Raw genomic sequence first — 14,177 nt, 5'->3', positions numbered from 1 at the left:
GACCCACTGGAAGATCACATTCTTCCTTTAGGTAGGACATCCATGCCTTAAGGCCTTGTTTGGCAATACCAACCAATGTAAACAATGGAAATCCAACAGCTTTCAGTCTTGCTGTGCTTTATAGAATATAGAAATACAGAATATACAAGTCATAAAGAATGAGAGAATTTCAATTAGAATGCCAATATAGTCACATAGGTGGGTTTTAATAAAGGCTTGGGGAAACCAACACAATATTATCCCTGGAACTCACACTTTATTTAACCTGCCATGTGTTCCTAGATGTATTATACATGGAACTGGCTCTGTATATATCCTGCCATGTGTTCCTGGGTATTTTATATAGAATTGGAACGGTATATATCCTGCAATGTATTCCTGGGTATTTTATATAGAATTGGAACGGTATTTATCCTGCAATGTATTCCTGGGTATTTTATATAGAATTGGAACGGTATTTATCCTGACATGTGTTCTGGGGTATTTTATATAGAATTGGAACGGTATTTATCCTGACATGTGTTCCTGGATATTTTATATAGAATTGGAACTGTATTTATCCTCCCATGTGTTCTGGGGTATTAAACATGGAAGTATTGTGTTATATATTCTGGGTTATTTTATATAGAGTTGATATTGTTGCTATCCTGCCATGTGTTCTGGGTATTTTATATAGAATTGGAACGGTATTTATCCTGCCATGTGTTCCTAGATGTATAAGGGTGAAGACACACAGAGCTACTAGTAGCAGCTACTTGTCACGTCTACTAAAATAGACAATGGTGATCATTTACTGATAACTGTCTCTACATGTGTTTTAGCAGACAATTCTCAGTATTGTCTATGGCAGGGTTTTTTTGGCATTTAGTAGCCATGATAGCTGCTACTAAGTAGCTCAGTGTGTCTTCACCCATATACATGGAATTGGTTCTGTATATATCCTGCCATCTGTTCCTGGGTATTTTATATAGAATTGCAACTGTATTTATCCTTCCATGTGTTCTGGAGTATCAAACATGGAAGTTTTGTGCTATATGTTCTGGGTTATTTTATATAGAGTTAACATTGTTGCTATCCTGCCATGTGTTCTAGGCTATTAACATGGAATTTATTTTGATGTGTGTTTTGGGGTATAATACATGAACTGGGATACTATGAAGGAATTTGTGTAGACCATGTCTTTAATTAGCCTCCCTAAACACAAAAATCACCCTCCACCAAAGGGCATATATTTTTAAGATGAATTGTTTTTAAGCACAAGTAAAAATGTTTAATTTGTGGGATCTAATTCCCATTGCTATCTTTATATTTTATCATTTTCTTAAATGCTGACATTTAAATGGCACAATAAATACCTGGATTGTTTGGAGATACTCAAAACACTGCAATTCCTGTGTGTGTCACTGAAAAATGATGACTGCCGGTGTAAGGGCCTTCTGATCCTTGCTGACCTGTCTGATATTGCTGTTCAAAGAAGCTTTTGTATTCATTGTCCTTTCATTGTATTTCAGAGGACACAAGCCATCTATTTCTGATGGTGCTGCCCTGTTGGTAAAACTTTCCCCGCATAATGAAATTGGTGCTTTTGCATCTACAAGTCTCTTAAGGGTGAAGACACACACGGTGCAGCTACTTGTCACAGCTACTAAACGCCAGAAAATCCCCTGCCATAGACAATACTGAGAATTGCCTCTGCTAAAACACACGTAGAGACAGTTATCAGTAAATGATCAGCATTGTCTGTTTTAGTAGCCACGACAAGTAGCTGCTACTAGTAGCTCTGTGTGTCTTCACCCTAAAGGAGAAATTCATATTTACCTATTGTCTATTCTTTGTCATTATTTATTTTCTATGTTTTAGAAAAAAAGAAAGTTGTGCTGATAGCTTAATAATTGTAAACCATTAGGTGGGGGTGCAATGAGGGTGTACCCACTAAATTCATACCAAGATTAGATTGTAAGTCATCTAGATTGTAAGCTCTATGGGGCAGGGACCTCCATCCTCTTGTGTCTTTGACTCTTAACTTATTGCAACTGTATCTTGTATTTATTTGTATTTATTGTTATACTTTGTATTTATCTATTATTATCTTAATAACCCCCTGTTTGTATTAATGTATTCTACTGTACAGCGCTGCGTACATAAGTAGCGCTTTATAAATAAATACATACATACATACATACAATTAGCAGCCATACTATTCTGGCTCTTTACAGCCTGCAGCTGAAAATATAAAATATGAAAGTATTACTCTGAAAAAGTCACCTAAATTCTACAATGTTGAGAGGATAAAATAATAAAAATTTTCCAGCTATGTCTTAGCCATCCAAATTAAAAATCCCCAAAATGATACCATTTGACTGTAATTTTTTATATCAATGTTAAAACCGATTCTACTTTATTTTCATTGTTATTATCCCTTACTTACAAAGGACAGGACATAGGACATAGGTCCATGATATTGAATGAAATTTGGATGCTTCAAAGATAGACACAAAAAATGAACAGAAACAGAATTCAATTGTTTCCTCTGTTTTGAAATCCGTTCCATAACGGCAGCCTTGGAGAATAAATAACACAAATACACCTACAGAAATGCTCCATCTTCCACCGCCTTGGGTTTTACTTTGTCTTTTGGGCTTCTGGGGGCAAAGAGATCTCTTCTTATAATGACAAAATAAAGTTGCCAGTCCATCAAGCCCAACACATTCCCAAATCCCCTATCCATAAGAAAGCAAAACAAAATTCTAATTAAAAACACTTTCTAAGTTGCCTCCGCTGAGAAAAAACAAAAAGGAAAATTCCTTCCAGGCCCCAGGGAGGGTCAGTACAATAACCTTTCTACAGATCTTTTCATCGCCAGAGTCCGACACAGGGCACAGGCAAATCACTTGCAATGGAAGGAGGGCGCTTTCATCCCCAGCTCCATAGGCCGTGCCGCAGTGAGAGTAACATATGTGGAATTCCTCACAGGCGCAGGAGGTCTCGGCAGACTCAGTGTGTCCGACTGTTTGGATTTCAGTTTAGCATCATAAAAGTATATTTATTTGATGTGAGAATGGTAATCCAGGGTCAGCTTCAACTGCAAAAAAAGCAGCTCATAAAGATTTGGACTCCTCTTGAGTAATAGAAACAGATAAGCTAACTTTCAGTATGTTATAGAATGGCCAATTCTGATCGTTTTTGAATTATTTGCCTTCTTCTTCTGACTCTTTCCAGCTTTAAAATGGGGGTCACTGACCCCAGCAGCCTCTGTGAGGCTACAGTTTTCTCCTATCCATATATCAGTCTCTCATTTAAATTACTCCCTGGTTGCTAAGGTATTTGGACCCCATCAACCAAAGAGCTGCTGAAACTCCAAACTGGAGAGCTGCTGAACAAAAAGTGATCAATAAAAAAATTATATTTTCAGCATTAAAGGGGATCTATCGAGTGCTGATTGTCTGTAAATATTTTTACAGAACCTGACGACTTGGTCTCTTCAGTTGGCAACTCATTGTCCAGTGTATTTGGACCCACCAATGGTCCGGTCAGACCAATATCTGTCTGCAAATCAGGCAGCTATCAATCGGCCAGGTTCGATAATCCTGTCAGACAAGGAGCGCACTGGGGCGTTGATGCAGCCCTTGTTTACAGGTCACTGTAGGTCCGATTGATCATTCCTATACAGACTGGGCCTGATTTGGCCACCCACAGGCAGAACCAAATCTGATGAAACACAAAATGTCCAGTAATTTAAGAGATAGACAGTTTAATTAATTTAATCCTGGATTGTGTAAGGCAGGGGTCCACAACCACCGGCCCGTGGGCTGTGCTGAACTGGGCCACCTCAGGTCCCAATTATCTGTGATCCCAGCCCCATGACAACAGCTATGTGAAGCCCAGGGAGCTTTCTACTGATAGCGAAAAGGACCAAAGTACTTAAAGCTCCATACTAAGCGTCAGGGGATGTCACCACTTAGGTGGGAGTAAAAAGAGCAATGGGGCTGGGCGCATCTAGTAGCAGGGAAACAAGCTCAGGTCCCCCACTCAACTGATTTTGTATTATGATGAGCTCGGAAAAACTGACCAGTCTGTGGTGCACTGGTCTAAGGGGATGGCAACTGAAGGGTTCTCAAGTCTTAGGAGGACCTGGTTGGAGCCACTAAGGTGGCAGTGAGCTGTATGTTCTGACCCTACAGAACTGAATGTCTCCATTGGGCAGAACCTGTGCCCAAAACTCTGCCTGTGCCCTAAATCTGTGAAATCTAACACCAGGTTTGGATTTTTGGAAAGACCACAATGGCTTGGGCCTAGGCCCAAACCATTACGGTCTTTCCAAAAGTCCAAAAAAGTTTAGAAGAGCATGTTGAAAGTACTCAGGGTACTGACCTGAAAAGGGTACAGGTGGGCTGAAAGACACCCGTAGTATTCAAGTACAATCAACTTAAACGATATAAATTAGAACAACACACATTGCACAGACGTGGATACAACAATTTCACATTTCCTATTCAGAAGAACTTGCGCACTGTAGCGATATAAGGGCAATGAATCGGTTTTCTTGTTACCCTCAAGACAAAGCTGAAGAAACAGACTGTTTTGCACTCCTGCAAATGAGAACCTCCCACGAATTCACTCCGTTGCTTAACACAATATTTAAACAGATGTGAATCATAAAAAATTTGTAAACTTTTCACGGCAAAAGTGTCCAGTCACAACACGGAGCTATGTTTCCTTTACTGGAACGCCACGTTCCAGGCGGCCAGAGAAGACGCTTGCCAAGTGCTACGTTATTTGTATCCAGCTGTTTTGTGAACTGAAACATTCACTCTCCCTTTTTTTTTATGTAATGGAATTTTTCAGTGGCACAAACTCCATGTACTGCATTGACCCTACTTAGAAAGAATCTGGATTGTGCCTTGGGAACAACAATTATTTAACAAAATTACACCCATAGAAACATCTACAATTCATTTATTACATCTAGGGAAACTTGCAAGCCCCAGGTAGGAATACACCAGTGGTGTAAATACCATACAGCAGACCCCATGGTTGTGGGAAAGGGGCCAGAGGGGCCCCAGACTGCTGTATAGTATTTTACCCTTCCCAATCCCCAATGAAAATTAAACGTTGCTATCTGCTTGCTTATTTGCAGTGGGCAGCTATCAACAGGGTCAGACTGGGGGGTGCAGGGCCCACCAGGGCTGCCACCGCAGGGGCCCCGCACCCCCCCCACCATAGTCCCCCCGGGGCCCTTGCCGCATACTTTGGCGCGCCAGGAGCGGGGGACCTGTGGCCCCAGAGTGCCCAGCAGGGATCAGTTCTGGCCCGGAGTGGCCCACAAGGGCCCTGTCCAATCCTGGCTATCCAGCAAGCGGGTGGCTGGAAGAGGTGGGGGATTGGCCTTACCAAAGATCTTTTTGCAGGGGGGGCTGGCCAAATCAAGGTACCCCATTAGAATACACATACTGAAAAAGTGTTTCTCAAAATAAGTTCAACTACAGATGGAGCCAAGGCCAAAGTGCCATAGCAATAAGCCATCAGTTGGCAGCATGGGACATTTTTCTTTTTTTGTAATAAAATGTATTTTATCAATTTAGCATACAGTATACACTTTCAGATCTTGCGTTCAAATGTCAAATTTGTTGAGTAGATTTAACCAAATTCAACAAGCTTGAGTCTTTTTCTCAATTCAGGAATGCAGATGATTTTTTTGAACCCTAGAATAGTCGATATTTATCAAAGAGAAAACCTTAAAGCTGCCAAATTTCTGTAGAAGTCAATGAGCATAGTCTCAACAGGCCCAGATCTGTGGCAAGGCCACAAAAGCCCATGCCTAGGGCAGCACAGATGAAGGGGCGGCATGTTGCCCAGCCACACCTGAAGTTTGGTCACATCTGTAGCACTGTGTTCTATGCACACAGGAGATCCGAGTGTGCTCCCAGTGTAAGATGAAGGGATTGCACACAATCCTAAGGGGGCAGGGGTGGGCGGTGGAGGATGCAGCCTCTGGGTGCCTGGACGAGAAATCCACCCTTGTGTCTCAAGCAACTTTTTTCTCAGTTTATAAAAACATTATAGATTTACAGCCTCACTGAAAATGAATGGAACAATGTGTTTTTCGCCTGTGTGTGACTGTGCCCAGGTTTCTGCTTACATAAACTAGTTCTTAAGAATAAAAATGCAGTGGGAAAACGGATCATTCTTCCTCTTAGGAGTTGATTTATTAATATTTGAAATAGAGGGTTTTTTTGTGAGTTGACACCTAAAACCTGTTGAGATTTGTTGATTTTGAAAAAGTGCAATTGCTTTACAGCAATTTACACAAATCTCTGCAACATGTGACTGTGAAAACTAATAAAGCAAGATAATTGCAATCACTTTTTTCCTAAGGCTGATGGAACATGGGGCATACTTTCCACTGGTTTATTTCTCTGCTGGCCGAGAAACCTCAGAACCTCCCTGTCTTGGTGACATGTGGCACTGGGCATAGCTGTCAACTAGTTACCCAGTTTTAGACCTCCTCCCCTGGCCTCCCATCAATATATGCCATTGCCCTGTCTTTGGAACAGCACTATGGAAGTTCCTGTGCGCATACACAGCTATCAGTGATGTCATAAGGGCTGCTATGCACGTGTACTGATGTCATGGCGCCTTTTTAATAAGCCAAGCCCACAATTTTTGGCAAATCCCCATGGACTGCCGCAGTTCCAAGTTGACCTGTTAGTCTAGTGGCCAAATTGTGGCTGGCTGAAAGAATTCCAGCAGAGAATATGGCTAAAGGTGGCCGTACACATTAAGATTTTAGTCCAATTCTTACATATGTTCAAATATCAATCATACGTTTAAATGCAACGATCTAAAACTAACATTCAGACTGAAATTATAGGATAAAGCCCTAATATGACAAATGGGAGGATGTTGTGAACATGAAACAGTTGGCAGACACCAATCGTACCAAAGTGATTTCCATTGTAGGTCCCCCGAGGATATTGTCAGATACACAAAACATGCGCCGATTTTATCATTATTTGACCAAAATTTTCTAACCAGTCCAATTGACTAAACAACCAATAGCCATGGTACGAAAATGATTGAGACGATAATTTAGAGCCCACACGCGATATCGTACAAAACTATGTTTCAGATTATATCGGTACGATTCCGCCAAAGTGCTACTATGGGTGGGCGATATCGGGAGAATCCAGGCTAATTCGATCAAATTATTACGGCGGGAAAAGGCAAAGTCGGTCCGGGGACCGCATCAACAAGCCGATGCGGTCCCCAATCCGACTAGATTTTTTAACCTGCCTGATCAAGATCAGCCCGATTTCAGGCAGTGCCCAAACACGGGCCAATTAGCTGCCCGTCTGAGGGACCGATATCGGCAGCTAGAATTAGCCCGTGTATGGGCACCTTAAGTCTTTGTCCGAGGCAGTGGCCAAATCAAAGATCTGCCCAAACATGCAGATCAGATAAGCTCAGATAAGCTTGAGTCAAACAAGTGAAATGACTGCAAAAAGCCAACATATATCTGAAACCCTACAAACATGACCCAAAACTGTATAATCTATTTGAGCCGCTATCATGGCCATGTTACTGGCGCCCAAGAGATCTGCACCTTCCATTTACCCTTGGTATAAATGCAGAAAATAATTTTTCTGTGCAAGCAAGATAATATATCCATACATTATATATACAATTATGCCTTACATGCTAAATAAATGGAAGATAAAGCCAAATGAATAATTAATGGTTTCTTTATCTTCAAGCGGAGTTACAGTTCTCTAAGAAAATTCATCTGCTTCCTCTGTGCCCAAAAATAAATGTGCTGAAGCCAGCACTGCCGAACACCCACCGCATCCATATGCAATTAATATGGCAGATCACTAAAGCATCTTATTAGGACTATTAAGGATGCTATTTTACCTAAGGACAGAAAAAGCATAAAACATTTTCTTTTTAGGCTATTCAGGCTCTGCATAAAACTGATATATTATGCATTACATTACATCGGAATACTTACTCCGGTTTTCTCATCTATGATTTTTATTCCAGAAAGTGAAATGTTGACCCAAATTCTCTGTTTATGTTGTCCCTGAGAACGAGCCGCCACAGCCATCCCCTAAAAAAAAAAAAGATGAAATGCAAATCGCATTTGGAAAGAAACACGCAGTATCACAAGCTGTGGAAAGAATGTCGTTTTGTGCGTTTTAAGTAACAGATCTGCCCAAGAAAGATATTTTTTTTACTTATATATGGAATGAATATTTCTGCATAATCTGCAGTTTCGGAACATCTGACGGTGTTTAAAAATAAAATACAAAAACTTTTAACTGCGACTATTTCATTTTGGCAGAGAAAACGTGTAAACATTGGGATTTATATAGCGAAAAGTTTTCGGCACAACGGAGCAGGAGTCAAACTTGCAGTTAGGCACATACGGACTTGTACGACGTATTGCCACTTTTCGTTTTCTGTAGATTCATAAAGAGGCTTAAGTGAAACTGTAGTTAAAGTTTTTAGCGGTGGATCTGCGGGAACACGTATTTCTCTTGTCATTATCACCTACTCACAGAGTTCCAGCTGGTAAATGTGCAATTGGGGCCGGAGCTGTATACTAAATTATTTCCAAAGTATGTTCATTTCTCTGAGAGATACAGGGAAAAGTGCTCCACCTGAAGGGCTAGACACTTTGTAGAAGACATTTAATCAAAGAGACTGCACACTGACTAGAAAAGTCTTGATGAAAGTTAATTACAAAAGAGAATTTTACTCGGCAATGAACAGAACATGCACAGTGAGCGGTACCAGAGGTCCGTTATTTACTAGAGAGTTTACCTTAAGCTTCATCATGGAGTCTTGGCTCATTTTGTCTCCTCTGGCTTCGGGGACATCATCAATGCCAATTAGTTTGGCTTTGTATCTCACCCCATCTCCCTTGAATCTGGCCAAAAGGAATTCATCTGTTTTTTCTGGTCCTGGAAAAAAAATGCAGAATAAATCAAAGTTCTGAACAGAACAAGCTTGAAAAGGTAAAAAGATATCATATCTCCTTTGCCCTGTTTTTTATTTCTCATGAATCCAAAGTCATACGTGTAAGGGAGCAATTATTTTATGTGAAATAGGACTAAAGGGTAAAAGATGCCATATTGCCTGCATAAGCTGAATAAAGCTCAAGATCGTCCATAGACAAAGAAGGAGCACAAACAGCATCGCTGGGCATAAGGTTGAGGACACTTAGGGCAAGCCCCTGTCTGACACCTATACCTGCCCCCCACCAGCCACTCATCTCTTTGGTTTGACTTGGTCTAACCCAAGGGTGGCCAATACGTCGATCGTGGTCCACCAGTCGATCACCCGTGGATTTCTGGTGGACCGCGGTCAAGCCGGGGATGTGGAAGTGCTCCGTGAATGCGTATGTACGCTGAGTCATGTACGTACGCATTCTCGCCGCACTTTCGCATTCCGCATAGGTCCGGTTGATCGCGACCGAAGAAAGTCTGGCCATCCCTAGTCTAACCCCTCTGACTCGCGTCTGATCCAGAACAGATGCCGCACAGATCCAGAACATGTGCCTCTTCTGCCTCCCCCTAGTTCTGGTCCCGAGAAATGAAAAGACTTGTATTATTTGGTTCTTCATATGTTATAAATAAGACTGTAAATCAGACAGTAATTTTAAGAAATCACCCAAATCACAAATATGAATTACTTAACATTAAAACAAACCAATGAGAGCTCAGTGATTTGGATGATATACAGCAGTGTTCCCCAACCAGTGGCTCGGGGCAACATGTTACTCACCAACCCCTTGGATGTTGCTCTCAGTGCCCCCAAACCAAAGTTTTGGTTGAATAAAAACAAGATTTCCTACCAAATAAAGCCCCCTGTGAGCTGATAGGGTGCATAGAGGCCCCTAATAGCCAATCACAGCCCTTATTTGGCACCTCCATGAACTTTTATGGTGCTTGTGTTGCTCTCCAAGTCTTTTTACATTTGACTGTGGCTCACGAGTAAGAAAGGTTAGGGACCCCTGATATACAGTATATTGTCATGGTCATTGTGTCCATATGTAACTATTATTAAGGGGTCCATTTTTCAAATTAACTCAAAATTCATTTGGCTGGGAATTTGTAGGAATCCCCCTAACTGGTTTATCCTTTCGATTAATATCAATATCTATATTTAGCACTGCCCAAGCATTCAGGATTCATTAGCCAGCTAAACCAACAACAGGTCTGGGATGTGGAATCTCATAGAAGGCTATGGGCAAGGTTTGTTTTTCTATTTTATTTTATGAGTAAATGGACTATGGTTACAGCTATAAAGGAGGTGTGACTCTCTGTTCTAGTACACTACGATTGTTCTCTAATTTACTAGCAAATCAAGCCCTTAAGATTTATAAAACTAGGATACTGGGTTTTTCAGCAGCTGCTATTTTAAGTAGCTTCCTGCTGCAGCTTTAGGGTTTGTAGCTCAGATCACACATTCCTTAGGGGGGGAGGGGGTTCTTAGCATTCTTAAAGGAAGGGGGAGCAGGAGAGCGGAGAGAGGAGAGAACTACACAGACTCTGGCCCAGAGAATTAAGGATGTTTCTGAGAGAGGAAGTCAGACACCTGAACAACATGTTTACAAAAAAGGAGACAATAAATCTTGTGTTTCTCTTGATAGAGGACTCAGTGCAGCATTACCTTTCCTTCTCATTTAAAGAGTGCAGTACTGGGTACAGATTATATGCCTTTAAGAATGAAAACAATCTTAGCAGCAGCTGTTTGGAATGCCAAAACATCTTTCTCTCTCTAAACGCACGCAGCCGGGATTAGAACAATGTTTGCCTTTGTTATGACAAAGAGACAAAACCAAGTTATTGTGATTCCTTTTCTGACAAAGGAAATCTGATTACAGCGCACGCTTTCCAGACAACATCGGGACGTACCCCAAATACAAATTAGCCCCCGTGCTCAGAGCTCATCAGAGAATGACAAACTCAGGAGTATGCAAGAACCAGAGTAGGGAATAGAAATAACATGACAAGTCATAGAGATACGTGCACTGTATCAGCCAATGATAATCCCGGGAATCCGTGTTTCAGGCACATAAGTCCTTATCAAGCATGAAATGTGAGATGATTACACTTTGCTGAATTTACAGCTTTTCTATTGTGCACATATTTCAATAACTCATTTTCACGGCAGACGACCGAGGAAGAACGCACAGAGGCTGGATATTCAAATCTCCGGATTGTTTTGACGCCGCGACGATTTAATACACAAGCGCCAATAAATAACATAAAGAGAAAGGTTGCTGGCTGGAAATATTTCATGGCTTCATTTAAAGAACACCTATCATGGAAATGGCTTTATAGAAAGTCATTATCTCCACTCAGAATATATGAAATACGGGGGGGTAGGGGATCCCAGTTATAAAGAAAGGCTGGGCACCATTCATCATGTTTAATTAGTTAGTGAAACATTCCCGGAGATACAAGAAGAAAAAAGGTTGGTTTTTTCATGTCCTTTCCCAACCCAATCCCATCTGCAATATAAAGATATGATGGGAATCAATTTTCTATGTCAATCAAAGGCTTAAATAATTTACTACAAAATATTTCCAAAATGCGATCATCTGTCTTCCAAGATGCCATCAAAACTCTGGTTCGACTTTAAGGGGCATATCTTATCTATTATAGCATGTATAATAACATCTCATGCCCATAGCAACCAATCAAATCTTTGCTTTTGTTTTCTAACTTGTAAGGGCTCTGGGACACCGGGAGACTAGTCGCCATCTAATCTCCCTAAAATGCCATCCAACTGGAGAGAATGTAAATCGCCGGTGGGATGGCATACGCAGTGCCACAATTTCCCCGAAAATGCCTTGAGAGGAAACTTCGCCGCGTATGCCATCCCACCGGCGATTTACATACTCGCTGATGGGATGGCATTTCAAGGAGATTAATCACCCGCAACAAGGGAGATTTGTCGCGGGCGACTAGTCTCCCCATGTGCCAGAGCCCTAAGTGACCGTTAAAATCTAATTGCTGATTGGTTGCTATTGGCAACATCACCAGAGATGTTGGGTTCCACATTAAAATAAGCAAGCCCCTAAGGGGTATATTTATCATGCTGTGTAAAATGTGGAGTGAAGCATTACCGGTGATGTTGCCCAGGGCAACCAATCAACAATTAGATTTCATCAGCAAAAACAAAGCATCTGATTGGCTGCTATGAGCAACATCGCCAGTAATGTTGTACAGTTTTTACACAGTATGATAAATATACCCTTAAGTGTCTATGAACTGGACTTCTCCTCCAGAGACTGCCATCACTCTAGTCCATAATATACACTGCCAGGCTCAAACGTCTCAGCAACTGCTCTTCCTCTGCCATGCTACTCTGCCAGTCTATAGTATATTACAAACAACTCTTTTCCAACCTAAATCTCTGAAATTATCTCCAACAACTCACCAAACCACTTACTACACTCTTCTATAGACCTACTCCTCACTTCAAGAATACCTATACTCCACTTCTCTGAAATTCTCTCCAACATTCCATCTAAATTTCTTCCAACCCCTCTGCCTTTAAACAGTCTCTTAAATCTCATTTTATTAGAGATGCTTATGCCCATCTAGCCTAGCATTTCTTCATTATAGAGTATAGACTCCTTAGACCAGTGATCCCCAACCATGTTGCTCACCACCCCATTTGATGTTGCTTCCAGTGGCCTCAAAGTAGGTGCCATTTTTACATTTCTGGCTTGGAGACAAGTTTTGGAAGCCCAGAGACACAGTTTTACTCCAAGCAGAGCCTCCTGCAGGCCACATGGGGCTACCAAATAGCCAATCACCGCTCTTATTTGGCACCCCCTTTTTCATGCATGTGTGGCTCCCCAACACTTTTTACATCTGAGTGTTATAGACTATATGTCACAGCCACCTGCTAAGTGCAATGCTGAATGCCCAATGTATTACTTTGCTGACTCCTGATGGTGCCAATTCCATGCCTTCTGTTTCATATCACAAGACAGTGAGCTCTTTTATCTCTTGTATTGGTCAATATTTGTATGTAATCTATATAACCCTATTATTATACAGCATTATGGAATATGTCTGAACTTTATAAATGCATGTTCTTCATTTCTGGTACCTTTTTTCTTTTCCTTCTTGGACGGTGGCTTTGCTGCTGGTGGTGGTGGTACTTCGGTGGCAGTGCTGGTGCTGGTTTCTACATCAGTAGACATGACTGGAGGCCTGCCTCACAATGTCACGATCATTAAATAAGAGTCAAGCTTTACAGATGGCAGGGGAACACCAAATACTGCTCAGCAAAATGTCATGTTCACACCTAGAAAACAAGAAGGAAATGATACTCAGAACCATGTAACCAAAGAGTGATCTCATCTCTTACTCAGTGACATTTGTTTTCCCTTAGTCGTTATGAAATATATATAGACTTATTCATCTCACATACACATGGTAACACGGGTGTCACTTCAGACATTAATTTTGGAACCCAGTGGCCAACAAGACCATTCAACAGGTAACATGAGACCCAGTTGGCAGCAGTAATATAGGTTAGCCAGCTTTCACTAGAGGCCAGTCTCCCCCCCCAAGGACTTACAAGGACAGGATCGTAGGGCAATATATTTCCTGTGACAGGGAACAATTTCCATAAACTCTATGACTGATGTACAAAAGCTGAACAATTCAGTTGTTGCTTACTTTAGGTGCCGTTTATCTCCTGCAATATGCTCTACCTCTCATGTCCTAACACTATCTATTATTCAGTCTAACCAAAATAGTCCTGCTAGAATCCTTGCGAGTCCCCTCTCTCTGCTCCCAGGCTCTCTGCTAGCTTCCTATCCAATTCTGAATTCAGTTCATCATTCTTTTCCTGTCCTTCAAAGCCCTCCCCTCGCATTCACCTTGGTAGCCCGGCAATCTATTCTCCCTAAGGCCGAAGTCCCAGCTACCTTTGCTATCTTTTCCCTGTCATTCGGATTTTGTATCACTGTTACACTGACAGCTTTACAGCACCTAAATGAACGGCCATTTTCTCTTTATACATCAGATACAAATGCATGAGTGGAGAGGACAATTATGTCTTTTCCATATACTGTAAAAATGTATTATTAACATTAATAACGGCACCTAACATTTTGTTTAGAAGACACCTTATAGGCCCATCATTAT

General features: G+C 41.3%; 1 protein-coding gene across 4 annotated transcripts in view; it reads right to left on the bottom strand.

Annotated features, from left to right (window-relative positions):
• Positions 1-14,177, bottom strand: part of dab2 (Dab, mitogen-responsive phosphoprotein, homolog 2) — a 70,363-nt gene that overhangs the window by 24,238 nt on the left and 31,948 nt on the right. For all 4 annotated transcript variants that reach the window (XM_002938892.5, XM_012967814.3, XM_004910443.4 and 1 more), the window contains exons 2-4: positions 13,132-13,329; positions 8,824-8,963; positions 8,009-8,107 (exon numbers count right to left, since the gene is read on the bottom strand). In XM_002938892.5, coding sequence (XP_002938938.2) covers positions 8,009-8,107; positions 8,824-8,963; positions 13,132-13,225 — 333 coding nt within the window. In that variant the 5' untranslated portion in view covers positions 13,226-13,329. The remainder of the gene's footprint in view (positions 1-8,008; positions 8,108-8,823; positions 8,964-13,131; positions 13,330-14,177) is intronic.

The sequence above is a fragment of the Xenopus tropicalis genome, chromosome 1 (genome assembly GCF_000004195.4).
Source record: "Xenopus tropicalis strain Nigerian chromosome 1, UCB_Xtro_10.0, whole genome shotgun sequence".
Classification (NCBI taxonomy): Eukaryota; Metazoa; Chordata; class Amphibia; order Anura; family Pipidae; genus Xenopus; species Xenopus tropicalis.
This window is presented reverse-complemented; position numbering and strand designations above follow the sequence as displayed.